This window comes from Triplophysa rosa, linkage group LG9 (assembly GCF_024868665.1).
Source record: "Triplophysa rosa linkage group LG9, Trosa_1v2, whole genome shotgun sequence".
NCBI classification, from domain to species: Eukaryota; Metazoa; Chordata; class Actinopteri; order Cypriniformes; family Nemacheilidae; genus Triplophysa; species Triplophysa rosa.
The window spans coordinates 6,456,054-6,469,683 of record NC_079898.1 but is presented as its reverse complement, the minus strand read 5'-3'; the positions used below and the strand labels follow the sequence as shown (position 1 = coordinate 6,469,683).

The window sequence follows — 13,630 nt, the reverse complement described above, 5'->3', positions numbered from 1 at the left end:
GCCCAGCTCCTGATAAGACCGTGTGTATGCTCAGTGGTGAAAAAGGGGAAACGGCACTGGTTCCCACACCGAGGGGCAGCTTGCCTTTGGGATTATGCTGATGTCCTCTGTTATGTGTGAACAAGGAAAGTGAAAATGGGAAAGTGCAGGCAAACACCCCCCTCCCGTTTACCATATATCAGCTGTTTCTTCTGCTTTCCTAATCATTGCATTTAACTGGCTTTCATAGCCTGATTGAGCACCTTGTCTCTGGGCAGATAATACTCAGAAAGCTGGTATGATAAAGTGTCACTGTTGTGTTTGCTCTTCTGTTTGCTCTGGGATTTAACTACTGCTGAAGTACTTCTCTTCTTCACCCCCCTCCCCACACTGACCATGTGTACTCAGAAAATTGCTGCCTGTAATGCTATTGACATCTTTCTCTTCCACTCTTGGTTGTAAGTCTCCGTGCTCTTATCATAGTTCGATTGTATGGGATAAACATATTTTGTCTTGTTGTGATGATCATCTTAAAGCTGAAATGTGGTTCATTTTTATCCCACTGGTGGTAGATAATGGACTGTCATACCGAACAACTCTTGTTTAATAAATGCTTTGAATTTGGGGCAAGATTGTCTGTTTGATGAGCAATGGAAGACAGGAAGTTTATTGGTGCTCCTAGCTGAGCATAAATGATACACTTCACCTTCTAGGTTGTTTTTCGCCCAAAGAGAGAGAAGTTTGGTCATTTGCTACGTGATGCTCAGTTTAAGTGGGACGCACATGGTAAATTTAGATCAAATGCTATAATTGTGGTGTATTGATGTAGACACTTACTTTGCATCTGTCTCCATGTGTATGGGAAGTCTTTCTAAACCAATCCCTTTTTTCTCGCCAAAACCAGATTTTTGGTTCTTGCTAAATATCCCTTTCACAGCGACTAACTGTCATCACTGCTCTTCTGGTTGTATAGTTTGAAAACATGAGCACTGAAAACTCTTGGTGGCAAGCCAAACATCCTAAAATCATTACTATAAAATCTGATTATTTTCACAACCAGTGAAAGATTATCAAGGGCGGAATATTGATTCACGGTTGAAAAGAGATCAAACTGCACCCAAAAGCTCTCTAAAAGGTTGGTAAAATAGACAATTCATAGTTGATTTGTGAAATGCACGGTCATTGTTTGAAAGGGGTCGGGTTTTGTTGCACAATCCTTGTTGCTTTCCCTAGATTCACTCCTAATGGTTGGGAAAACCCTTGGCTCTGTTTAAAAAATCCCCACGACGTGCCCCGGCATTTGATCTGTGCTGCAGAGGTTCATGTGAATTTGACAGAAATCAGTGCAGCTCATCACTGACGTGTCACAACGCATTAGGTCTGCCTGTAGAAGACCTGAGTGAACATTACTCAGCACGGCCCGGGAGGAGAAGCGCGGCCCCACTGGGCGTCTATCACATACACCATATCCAAGTTTTCAGGAAAGAGCTGATATCACCCAAAGAGATATGCTATCACCGCTTGGCTCGCCTGATAGAAAGGGCAGGAAGGCCACGGTGGGGAGGCAGAGAGGAAGAGAATGGAAAGGGAGGAAGAGAATGGAAAGGGAGGGAGAAGGAGGGATGGAGAGGGGAAGTTAAGAAGGGAGTTTGAGGAACACTGAGTGACAGTAAACAAACAGGCTTTAACTCTTTGTTCAGTAGACAGCCGCTCTTGTTTGGCTGTGTGACATGCACTTGTCTTTAGTTGATTTAGGCCTTTGATAAAGAGATTAGCAAAGTTATCCACTGCCAAAAAGATATCTTTCCTTAAAAATTCTCTTTTACAGTATCTCCCGCTGACCTGTAAGAGACAAATCGGTCGGCCACGATGAGCAGCTGACAGATTGTTTCCAAATACATTTAGATTAAAAAGTAAAAATCTGCAGCAAGCAATTGCAGGACAAAACATTATCCCAGCAGGATAATCCGTCTGTGATCTGTAGGGATGTACATTCCTTCTGTAAGCAGGAGGCCAGGCCTTTTTATTAGCGGTATCACAGTGGGTTCGAGTCCAGCTTAAAGCCACAAACAGTATTGTGCTAATTTTAGCCTCCAAAGAGGATGAGGATGAGTGGCCTGCTGCTAGTTTGCCATATGCTGCCCTGCCGATAATACTGTGCAAGGAATATTTTCCTGTCGATAGCAACCAATACCTTGCGTGTGAGGTCTTGGGACTGTTACGAAGGCATGTGATATATGATGAGCGTATGTTTTAAAAAACGTGAAAAAAACTTTTTGGATAAAGCTGTCTGTTATCATTTTTTGGTATGTCCACATGCTTTATTGTTGTTTTTCGTTTAGTTATAACTTTACCCCATTGAATTAGATTGAACGTTCTATCGCTTGACTGAAAAATTATTCAATTTCAACCCGTCAGAGGCTCCATCACAAAGACCATTAATGCATGAAGCCTAACAAAGAACCAAAGAATTTACCAGGCCTGTTTGGAGACGACACCCCAGCAAGCCAATTTCATGCGAGCAAACACCACCAAAGATCCATATTTGGGGAATTTGGCTTCCCCTGCACTGCGTGCTAAAGCTATTTGACCTTTGTATTTGTCACCAGAGGCCGCTCACAGAGAGGGATTATTTGCTGGTGTGCTGTAGGTTTGGAGTCGTGGTGGATGGACGGAGGTGTGTGCAGATGGAGGCTGGCGCAAAAAGGTTCGGGGGGAGGGCTGTGTTAACAACAGACTGAAAGCTTGACCCAGGACTGACCCTTACTAAACAATCCCCTCCCAGAGCCCAGCCCCGGTCTTTTGACATGGATACCTGCTGAAGAGATTTAGGGCGAAAGATAAAGGCCTCCTCGAGCGTTTTTTTAAGATTTAAGGAGAGAAAGAGAGATAACAAACAAACAAAAGTGTGTATGCTTTTAAAGGGTGTGTATGTGTATGGAAAGAGGGAGTGTTTGCTTTAATGTGTGCTTGAGAGAATGTAAATGCATGTGTGTGCTTGTATTTTTGCAAATGGAAACCCAATCACCAGTCAAAGAAGTCAAAGAATGGCAGGAACCAGAAAGATTCCCATGTCGATAACCTAAAAATGCAAAGGTTCTGACTATGAAAAGTCCCCTGAGCTGTCCGTGTTCTTTGTGAATATGTGTTAGTGAGCATGTTTTGTGGACTCAATAGTCGAGTTGTAATGGTATCACCCACGTCCAGCCGGCCCTGCTCTGTTGCTGTCAGGAAGCAGACGTTCAGCCCAGCGCTGTTTCCGTCACTTTCAGCTCTGAGCCTTATCTCTCTGTTTCACCCCAAGCTGCTAGATCTACTATTCCCCCCACATTCCACTTCCTGTGGCCGCAGCAAGTCAAAACGGAGGCCTTTGTTACACCCAGCATGTATAGGCATAATTGATATGCCCCTTTTTAAGTGAAGGGCATCCTATAGGGCCTTCCTAAAGTAACTGACCAAAAAACTTTACTAATTGCTGATCAGAAAAGGAGGCACCGCACACGCCAGCCAAGCTACAGCCATTGAGATGCATAGGAATGCTTCCTTTCTTATACCGGAAATCTTCGTTTAACTCAATGCAGTATTTAAATGCATAATTGAACGACGAGCAGCCTAGCAAAGAACGTACAGCCCCCTGATGTTACAGTTCATCCCTTGGATGACTTAATTTTACCCCCGTCTTTTTAGTCATAACAGTGCCGCCCCTTTTCTTTATAAGTACGGCTCATCATGTGTAATTCCGCAGCGCAATTCGCTCTCCATGTTAACTTCATTTAACAAGCGTGGGAGAAGCCAAGCGGGCTATTATTAGTAGCAAAATACCCTCGTATTATCTACTGTACTTCAGCCCAATGGATGGAGATACTCAGCGGTTGGGGAAAATCCCTGTGCATTAGAGCACTTATCTCAGCCTGTGTCATTTAGATAGCCGCCATGTGGAAAATTATCTGCCAGAAGCCAATAATGAAGACCGCCGCAGTTAACCACGCGGCCGTGGTTCCGTTTCGCTCATTACCAAAATATACCATAAGGAACGATACAAAAGAGAGCAGTTGTTTCCAACAGATAGGCATTGGTCTGTTACCGATATCAAGAGTCAGGGGACGGGTGTCATGTCTTTATTTGGGCATGTGTATATTGTTTTAGATTCATCTACAGAAGATGAGAGGTTTATAAGCATCCTTTGGTGGATGAGAGGTATTCCGGGCAAATTGCTGCAGTGGTGCTGTTGTTGCGAGCCAGTGAGAGCTCTTAGCTTTTGTTGCGAGTCATGTTCCTTTTTTTAAAAAACACTCACCTCTCAGCCATCCGGTCTGCCTGGATATCGAACAAAGCTGGCCCTGGAGAAGGTGTCAAAAGCTGTCTGAGAGAGAGAGGAGAGAGAGAGTATGTATACTCTTTGTGAGTGTGTGTGTGTTGCCTCAGTGGAATCAGAGGGCTCTTAAAGTGTTCCCGTTTGAACCTTTCCCAGCCTGCCTTTCTGCCCGCCTTATATCTTCAGATTAAAAAAAAATTACAAAGGAGAAAAAAATCAATAGTTACACAGTAAAAGTGCTCGACATGAAAGGGTAAACTCGGGGCCCTACACTTTCATTTGACCATTTTCCCCCCTAGACACACGGACCGGAGGAAGAATGGAAAGAGGAGGGGAGGGGGTGAAGAGTGAGAGAGACTGCAGTTTTAATGCTGTGTTTGTGCCCCTGGGCCCCAGTACGCTTTCCAACGTGTCAGGGGCTTCAGTGGAAGTGACCCCTACACAGACACGGACGAAAGCGAGACGTAACATTTGCAATGACATTTTTGCCATCACCTGTGGGTATGTCAACGGCCTGATCCTGGAGACCTGGGAATATGCATGAGGAGCTCTCAGCTAGGGTGACTCAGTTTAATTAGAGGCATTATAGCGCAGAATATGAGACACATTATGCACTTATTACCCTCTCCGTTAGCCCCGCTGAGAGGCAATGACAGAGACGCACGAGGTACGGCTGAAAGAGTTGTAATTACATTCTTTTTTCCCCAAATTATGAATTACAGATCTGTCTCTGTCATCATATGCATAAGGAAAAAAAAAAGCACACACACTGTCATTATTTAAGATGCCTGCAGTTATTTAAAACCGTCATTATTTACTGTCATTATTTAAAATGAATCCCGGGTAATTACGGATTGTAATTACGACTCTGCAGATTAGTATTAGTACAGTGCCGTTTTTTTCTTCATAATCACGAATCGCAAAAAAAGTATTTATCTTGGAAAGTTGAGCGTAAATACATATACGCACAGCAATATCACATCACGCAAGCAATCAAATCTCAAACAGTCAACACATCTAAAGATCTGCCATATTGCCGCCATGTCGCATCTCATTAAGCCCTCAGCTTTTATATTTATTATTTTATATTTATGTCGAAATCCAGAAGATCTAGGCATATTTTCGTAGAAGAGCAAGTGATTACAGTCAGCAGACCGCTACTAATGTTTGTATGTTTTTTAGGAACAGAAAATGCATGGTGTGGCACCGCGTGCATGGCAAGCTCTGAGTGTCTCTTGTTGGGAATCATACCACAGGAATTCCTGCATGTTCGGAATATTTTGAGGTGGGAGGCACTTGTGACCCATGCAGAGGGAACCCCCACTGCCTGGTCCTTTCTAACCATGTGAATGGCCTGAATACAATGAAGCCGGCTTTATTTTTTCTTCCCCGACCCTCCCCTCTTCTCTTTCCCTCGCTCTCTTTATGTGCAACTCTGTGTGTGTGAATGTGTGCATAGTGAAAAGGAGGAGGATGGCGGGCCCTTAAGACTGAGGTTTTGCTGGACAAGCCATAGCAGAATCGTGCAAGTGTGTGTGTGTGTGTGTGTGTGTGTGTGTGTTTGAATGTTAAAAGAGAGAGAGACCAACACAAGTCACCTGACTCCCTCTGCAGGGAAAGGCCAGAGGTGCTCTAGAAATCATCCATGGACCAAATGTGGTGTAAAGCAAAAGCCATTCTGTTTCCACAGCTTGACCTCATCCATCAGGCCATGGACAATAAAATTTGGTCAAAACACTTCTTAAAATTGTTTTAAAGGGCAAGAAGCTGTACCGTGTGAGCTATGACAAATTGACTTATAACTCTTGGCTTGAATATTAAAATGTAAACTGATAGCATAGCTGATCACCAGCATATGTCGCGTTTATGAGATGTTTGCATGCTGCTTTCTTCATCTGGATTCTTAATAGTGAATGTGACACTTTCCATATCTTCCATTGCTCAGAGAAAACAGTCACTGCGATTGGTCGAGCCAAATTTGTTGCTGTGTAAACTGCAGTTTTGTGTGTTGCTGCAAAAATTTTAGTTCAACCAAAAACATTTGTAGACATAACAGTTTAGCTGATCCAATAACTAGCATAAGCCAACCTAGCTTGGCTGGAAGACTCACGTCAAATCATCTTTCTCATGGTATGTAAATGAACGCTTGACATTGTGACACAATGGCGATGTGCTCGATGGATCGGAAGTGCCACTCTGCTAATTTGCAAACCAGCAAGAAAAATGGCTGACACTTTGGAGTTGTGTACACAAGAGGTAAGAGAAACAGGTAGGGGCCTTTTTGAGTAATCAGATCATAACAGATTAGCCTACATCTTTCTGATAATGTCAGAAAGTGCCTTGAGTAAGAGCGAGTGGTGGAGATAGAAAGAGAGACAGCTGTAGATAGCAGGAGACAGGTATTGAGATGGAACGGATGAACCAATCAGAGGAGCTGGCTGACAAAGGCATGTTCGGAGCTAACCTGATTTTAGCATCATCCAGGCAGGCAGCTAGAGCATCACAGGCTGTTCTCGCACGCGGATGTGTGTGCGCGTACGAGGGGGTCATAAAAAATTCTCTCCCTGGTTAGCCGCGGGGCATCCTCCTCAGCCTCTGGCCTGCTCCAGTCACTGGCCTGCTCTCTAATTGCTGCGTAGACTCCACCACACATGGCCAGATGAGATGACATTTTCTCTCTCTGTCAGTGGCGAACCGGACGGCACACCCCCCCTCCCGCTCCGCGCTAGTTGCTAAGACGCTGTCATAACCCATTAGCAGTTGGCCAAAGTTCGCCCGTGGCATTTCCTCATGGCATCAGCGAAAAGGCGCATAAATCTGCCAGTGGAGCCTGCTGTTGGACTAATGAGGCTGTGAGCTTGTTTATGGACTAGCATCATTTTTATGATTATTTCCACCTTTTCAGACTTGCCGCCATCCTTCGTCTTTATTTGGTGCGGGAAGAGTGCGGAAGCTCTGCGACGGGCTGACATTTTGACACAAACAGATGCTGCCGTAAGCCTGCGCCGTCACAGAAGCGGCGAAATAGAGGTGAAATTAGCGCCCGGCTGTGCTAATGTGAACTGGTATTAAATCGCATTGAAAACGAAATGGACAGGGGTTAAGAATTCCTCACAATTTGACAGATATCACTGAAATAAGTGTTTCGAGATGTCACACCTACCTCTATGATAGCACTAGGCTCTGTAAACAGTAAAAATAATATATATCGGAGCAACCATCTCATTCAGAAATTCACAGTCAGAAATTCTGTGTGCTTGTCAATCATTATTGGATTTTTTGGCAAAATTGCTGAAATCACTCACAGCACCTTAAAATGGGTAGATTTCAATCTCCAAAGTCATTTTTAGGAAAATGAGAAAGTAAATTTGATATCGTGACACAGAACCATTTCTATTTTCTATTCAAATTTTTATCTCATTAGTCTCATGTATATGAGTATATATGTATATATATTATGATATATATATATATATATATATATGTAAATAAAGAGGCAAAATTAACCAAATTGCATTAAACATGAAAATGCCAATAACATTAACAGCTTGAATCCACCCCCCCTTAAAGGGTCCTTAGAGGTCAGTCTTTAGGGGAAAATATTGGGGAAGGAGGTTAAATAGTTCAAAAAGGCAAGAGGAGACGGAAGAGGAAAACTCAAGAGAACACACACGCAACAGTTACCTCAGACATCACTCGAACAACCCCTGCCCTCTGTTTTTACCCCTCTTCCATCTTCCCCCCTCTGACCTGATATCCAGTGTTTGCTTCTGTTTTGCTAAGTCGCATGGGACAAGCCATGGGTTTATTATTTTAGGCTTTGCTGAACACGAACTGGTCTTTACACCGGATTTGAAGCATTTGCTTCTAATGAAAATGTTGTCTTAGATTACAAACCAGCGGTGCCATTGCCTTCCCAGATGGGAGATGGAAGCTTCTATTTGCCTAAAAACAGTAGGAAGACAAACTGCTCTTTAAGGGGATGTTTTTGGCATAAGTTAATGATGTAATCAAAACTCGCCTTTGACGTCCTATAGTGTGTGTTGTCGTTTTGTGTCCGCTTGTGTTAGGGGAGGGCGATTCGGCTCTGGTCAGTTTCTCAGCAAGTGAAGGACCAAAGGAAAGTGCCAGTGTGTAGAAGCCAAAGACACTGCATCTACATAAGTCTTCACTTAAAAAGTCTCAGCCTTTTCTGGGGCTTCTCTCCTAGGCGGAGAGGGTTGGCGGAGTGTTTTATATGGAATGTAGAAAGCCTTCGCTCTCCTAATGGCGTATATAATTCAGGTGCCCGCAAGGCATGCTTTCAGGAATTCTTTTGCCTGAGGTAATGGGGAGCAAAGACTCTTTTAGACCCTTGATTATTCTATTGATGCACGAAGCTGGGAAAAAAATTATCTCCGACCGGATTACTGCAGACATTTCCATTAATTATCAATGATGCAGGTGCCTTATGTCGCCTGCTGAAAGCTGCGGCGAGAGAAGGAGTTAACCCACCATAATCTCTCCCCACGAATAGCGCTGAGGCTTTTGGAAGTACTTTATACCTAATCAATAAGTTACTTTCTCCGTTCCCGCGCCTCGGCTATTGAAAGCCCGGCAGTGTGCGGTTGTTTACCTTGCTTGTGTTTCTTTTATGGTTATTATCTGAATTGCATAATAACAATTATGAGAAGTCTTCTCAGTAGTACGGTGGAGGATGTGAACGATAATTGGGGATCTGAATAAAATCTGCGGCACACAAGCAAACGTAGAGCCGAAAAGGCAGTGTAAGCCATCTCCTCTCCTCTGGTATATCGTACTGCCTATAATAAAGCCTTATCGAGCACCCACAGGTTGGTGCGAGCACCCATGCAGCATTGTTATTAAAATGCAGCGCTTTGAAAAGCGTCTGTTTTGTACAGCAGCCATATTCAACCCCAATTCTTCTTCTTTTTATAGCGTGTAATTCTCCCACCTGAGGTAAAAAGGCAGCGGGGAAAGCTTCAATCAATATTTCCTTGGGATAATGAAGACTAAATCTCTCTGTCATTCTCAATTCTTTGGTGACTCACTGTGTTGGAAGGCAGGGGGGAAATGCGACCTTACATGCCCATTGTACTGCCTCTCTCTGGCTTTTAGAGCATTTTGTGGGGGATGAGAAAGGGGGGTTATTTATAAAAGTATTAAAAATGAATGCATTCAGATGCGATGCTTCAAAGCTGTGCTGAAGCGCCATTGTTGCCAGCTAACCGCGTTGCCTAGTTTTTGAAAAACAAAAAATGCAAGCGCCTTTTGTGCGATTCTATTTCCTTTTACACCTGATTTCAACATCAGTTGCAGGCGATCGGGGTCCAGATACTTTGTGATGTGATCACTGAAACTATAATGCCAAATATAGATCTACTTAATTCTTAAAAAAGTGACCAGAAACTAAAGCGCCAGGTCCACTGATGTCCTATATGTGTGTGTTTTTACAGGTGACGGGCTGGACAACAGTGTGGCATCACCCAGCACAGGAGATGATGATGACCCCGACAAGGAAAAAAAGAGGAATAAAAAACGCGGCATCTTCCCTAAAGTGGCGACAAACATCATGAGGGCATGGCTCTTCCAGCATTTGACGGTGAGTTTTTCTATTTTTAGTCTTCTACAGCCAACACTGCACATGGACCTCATTGCAAGCGAAATGGTTAAATATAGTGTCGATGCTACACACATGCTCCCTCACACACACACGTTTGCTTTATCTTCCTTAGCCTTAACCGCAAACACTCTATAAGTTTTAAGCCAAGAAAAAAGCGGCCTCCAGCTAAAGATAGCAGAGATATGTGTTACAGACGTAAGCCGCCATTTCCTTTTCTTTCCAGCTGGTATTTGTGGAGAGGTTTAGGAATTCTCCCTGAAATGTGTGTTATCTGTATTAGCGATGACTGCCCGGCTCAAAATGACATAAGGAAGGGCATTACGAGGGAAGCTGTGACACACTTATGAATTTCATTGGATTACATAAAATATCAAAGCAAGTGGATTTATATTAAAGAAAGGACAAGGATGGTTACTCTGACAGGATACTTGAAGGTGTACAGTACATGTGAGGTGAATATTAGCCGCTAAGTATGCCAGTAATTCTAAAACATAAATTTACCTAGAAAGGTGTAACACATCGGCGTTCATACATTTTAAGTGTCCTTATAGTGTTAGGGCCACTGTAGATCTATATTACAGGTAATAGGTTATCTGTTAGTTGGAGCATGTGTGTTTTTTTTAGCTGGTGGTTAATTCTCTTGCTGTGACTGTCCACACCTGCCATAAAGAAGTGATAGAGCAGCAGGGGCCATTGATGTGGTTGACTCTTCCTTTTGCTTTGATGGATTTCACTTCCTCTATTTCTTTTACCACAAAGTAATCCGAGTGCTGTCAAGACACCACTTATCTCCACATCTACCCTTCTTTCAGACTTAACACACTTCTGCCGGTCTCATAAACACACACACTCTAAACAAACAGCTCATGATAATAACGTATCTTAATTAAAGACAAAATCTTTAAATATAGTCAGTAAATCAGTAAAATCTTCATAGGTGAATTTTCAATAAGCATGTTACTAAAGCTTTCACTCTGTAAGCGGCTCGCTTTATGACTGTGGGCTGGAGTAGCTAATAGGGGCATGCGGTGTGTGTTTTTAGGTGTTGAAAGGAAATGTGTTTCAGACCAAACTGGAGTCAAAAGGGAGCCCATTTGATCAGTGCCAAAAGCCCCCACATACTCACTCCCCATTACCACATCTGTGGCACAGAAAACTATACCCGAGCCCCCCAGAACCTTCACCTGCCCCAAGCACAACACGCACACACACAACCTCTCAAAGCCCCCACCAGCTATCACCTTTAGGGGCCCCTGGAGAAAGGTGTGGGAAAAGAAAGCCATTTGCCAGTTCACAGACACAAACACACCCACAAACAACAGTGTGGAATATCCACAAGAGCAAAGAGAGATGGGAAATTAGTTTGTCTTGGCTGACCAAAAGAGTATTGTGTCATTGAGGACTTGTTCTGCCTTTAAGTGTTTGTGATTTTATTTAGGGGTCAAACTTGTTTGGAAATTTGGCTGAATTTGCCAAAATCTTGTGGGACAGTAGAAGTGTAAACTTTTTGTAGGTTATAGGGCTTGGCGTTGGTATAAAAGTGTAGATAATACCGTTTTGAAAGAAATCTTGAAATCTAAAAAATACATTCAGTAGAGATGTGTTGAGGGAAAGTTTGCTAGCCCTGGTGGATGATAAATGGGCAAAAATTACATCGAATGAGAGGCTGATTTGATCTGGGACCCATCAACTTAGCAACCACCCTAGCAACTGCATAGCAACATGCTTAAACCACTCAGAACATTATAGTAACCACCTAGAAATATCTTGGCAACCACCCGAATATTCTAGCATTCTGGTGACAGAGGCAAGAAGCAATAATGTTTTTAGGAAATATATATAAAAAAGATTAGAATAGATCTATGGAGGCTATATGGGGGAACTAAAGGCACATTCACACTGAAATCACTGGGGACTGTTGAATGACTGTGCTGGTCATTGCTAGTAGACATTCTTATACAACTACAGTATCCAGCTGTATCAGTTCATGAATCACTGTCTGCACTTTCATTAGCAATAGCCACAATGTGCTGTTTTTATTTACATACTGTAAACTTGAACTCTATTCATCTGTTAGTGTGAACGATCCTTAAATCTTTGGATAAAATAAGGCAAGAATAGAAAAAAACAATAACATAAAATGGATTTCTTGCTAAAGGGAGAAAGAGAGAGAAAAGGGAAGTTAACTTTAATACAAAGACAGAGACTGACAGCTTTGGTCAGATTTTAAATTTAAAAATGTCTTGCACCCAACTAATTAGACTAGTTTCTGTCCCTGCTTCAAACACCTCACACTGACAGATCAGCATTTGTGTGAACAAAAAAAACACAGCACGTGAGAGACGGTTGACTGACCCCATAGACAAAGTCATGGTCTTTTACTCAAAGGACATTGGAAAGTCTCAACCACGGTAGAACGTAAAAGAGAGTACATGATTGATGAGAGAGGTAGTTGCTGAACCCCCGATGTCCCTTTTCCTCTGAATCAATGTGTAAAGGAACAGTCCTCAGGTCTGGTCCTTGGAGATAAAGATGGCAGCAATTAACAAGCGGCACAAACAACACTCACAGCCAGCCCGTCTAACAGAAATATGGATTCTATATGCACAGTGCAGTTCCCGGGCATACCACGCTAAGAACATGCTCTTTTTGTGTGTCACATGAATCACTCAGTGAAGTCATTGTGCCAAGACGGAAATGTGAGGTGGGTGGTGGCACAAGATTATTCGGACAATTCATTCGGTGGAGAGAAAACAATAAGCGTCAAGATATACAGTATGCAACACGTGAAGCTTCTCTTTAATCAGTCGCTGTTTATTAGCCGCTTTGCAGATTGAGTGGAAGAGGGCGGTTTGTAGATCTCAGAATACTAAGAGAGGATGGAGAGATTTAAGATAATTACTCACCACTCACAAACATTTTAGCATGCTGTAAAGCTGGTGTGAACACATTCCAATAAATTTTGTGGCAAAGCAAAAAAAGGCCTTTAACTTCACTGTTATTGTTCCTGCTTAAACTGCTGTTTGTTTGTTTTATTTTATCTGAACAAAGATAGTGTAATTGTGCCAGGCATCCTGGAGAGGAATGCTGGGTGCACTAGGCTGCTTTCCTGTTCCTGTGGCCGTGAAATTGGACTCTGCCACCCCCCTCTTCCCATTCCCCGTTCCCCTCTGATTTTCACCCTCTATCTCACAAACAGTATTTTCTTGTTTAATTTAACAAGAAATGAGTAATAAATGGAAGCCATTGCCCCAAATCCCGCTGTGCTTATGTTTTTGCACTCAGCTCCCCAGTGAAAGGGCAATTTGCAAAATTAGGTGATAGAGTAATTAGATGAAAGCCAGGCTTGAGATTGTTGCTATGCAGCCGCGGTGAGGCCCGATCCTGGAACAGCTGAATACTGGGCTGGCACGCCAGGCTATGGGCTTCATCTTGTTTGTACACAGAACCAGAGAGCGGGAGGGAGCCTCCATCGCAGCTCGTAAAATGCAAACCACAGCGCAATGTGCAATTGCCCATTTTTTTCCCCATTTTACATGCTGCTTGTGCTCGAAATGAAACTGGAAAGCATAATCGCTTTTAATGCAATTAGGCTCCAATTTAGCACCCTCTTCACACACATGTAACAATTCTGGTGGAGGCAACATTCTTGTTTTTTGCTTTCTCACTGGGAGCACGTTTTGCCAAACCTCAACTGTGCAGCATCTTGAGCA

At 43.1% G+C, this 13,630-nt stretch overlaps 1 protein-coding gene across 2 annotated transcripts in view; it reads left to right on the top strand.

Annotated features, from left to right (window-relative positions):
• The window catches only part of meis1b (Meis homeobox 1 b), a 58,690-nt gene that overhangs the window by 16,493 nt on the left and 28,567 nt on the right, over positions 1-13,630 (top strand). For both annotated transcript variants that reach the window (XM_057342636.1, XM_057342637.1), the window contains exon 8: positions 9,751-9,896. In XM_057342636.1, the coding sequence (XP_057198619.1) occupies positions 9,751-9,896 (146 nt within the window). The remainder of the gene's footprint in view (positions 1-9,750; positions 9,897-13,630) is intronic.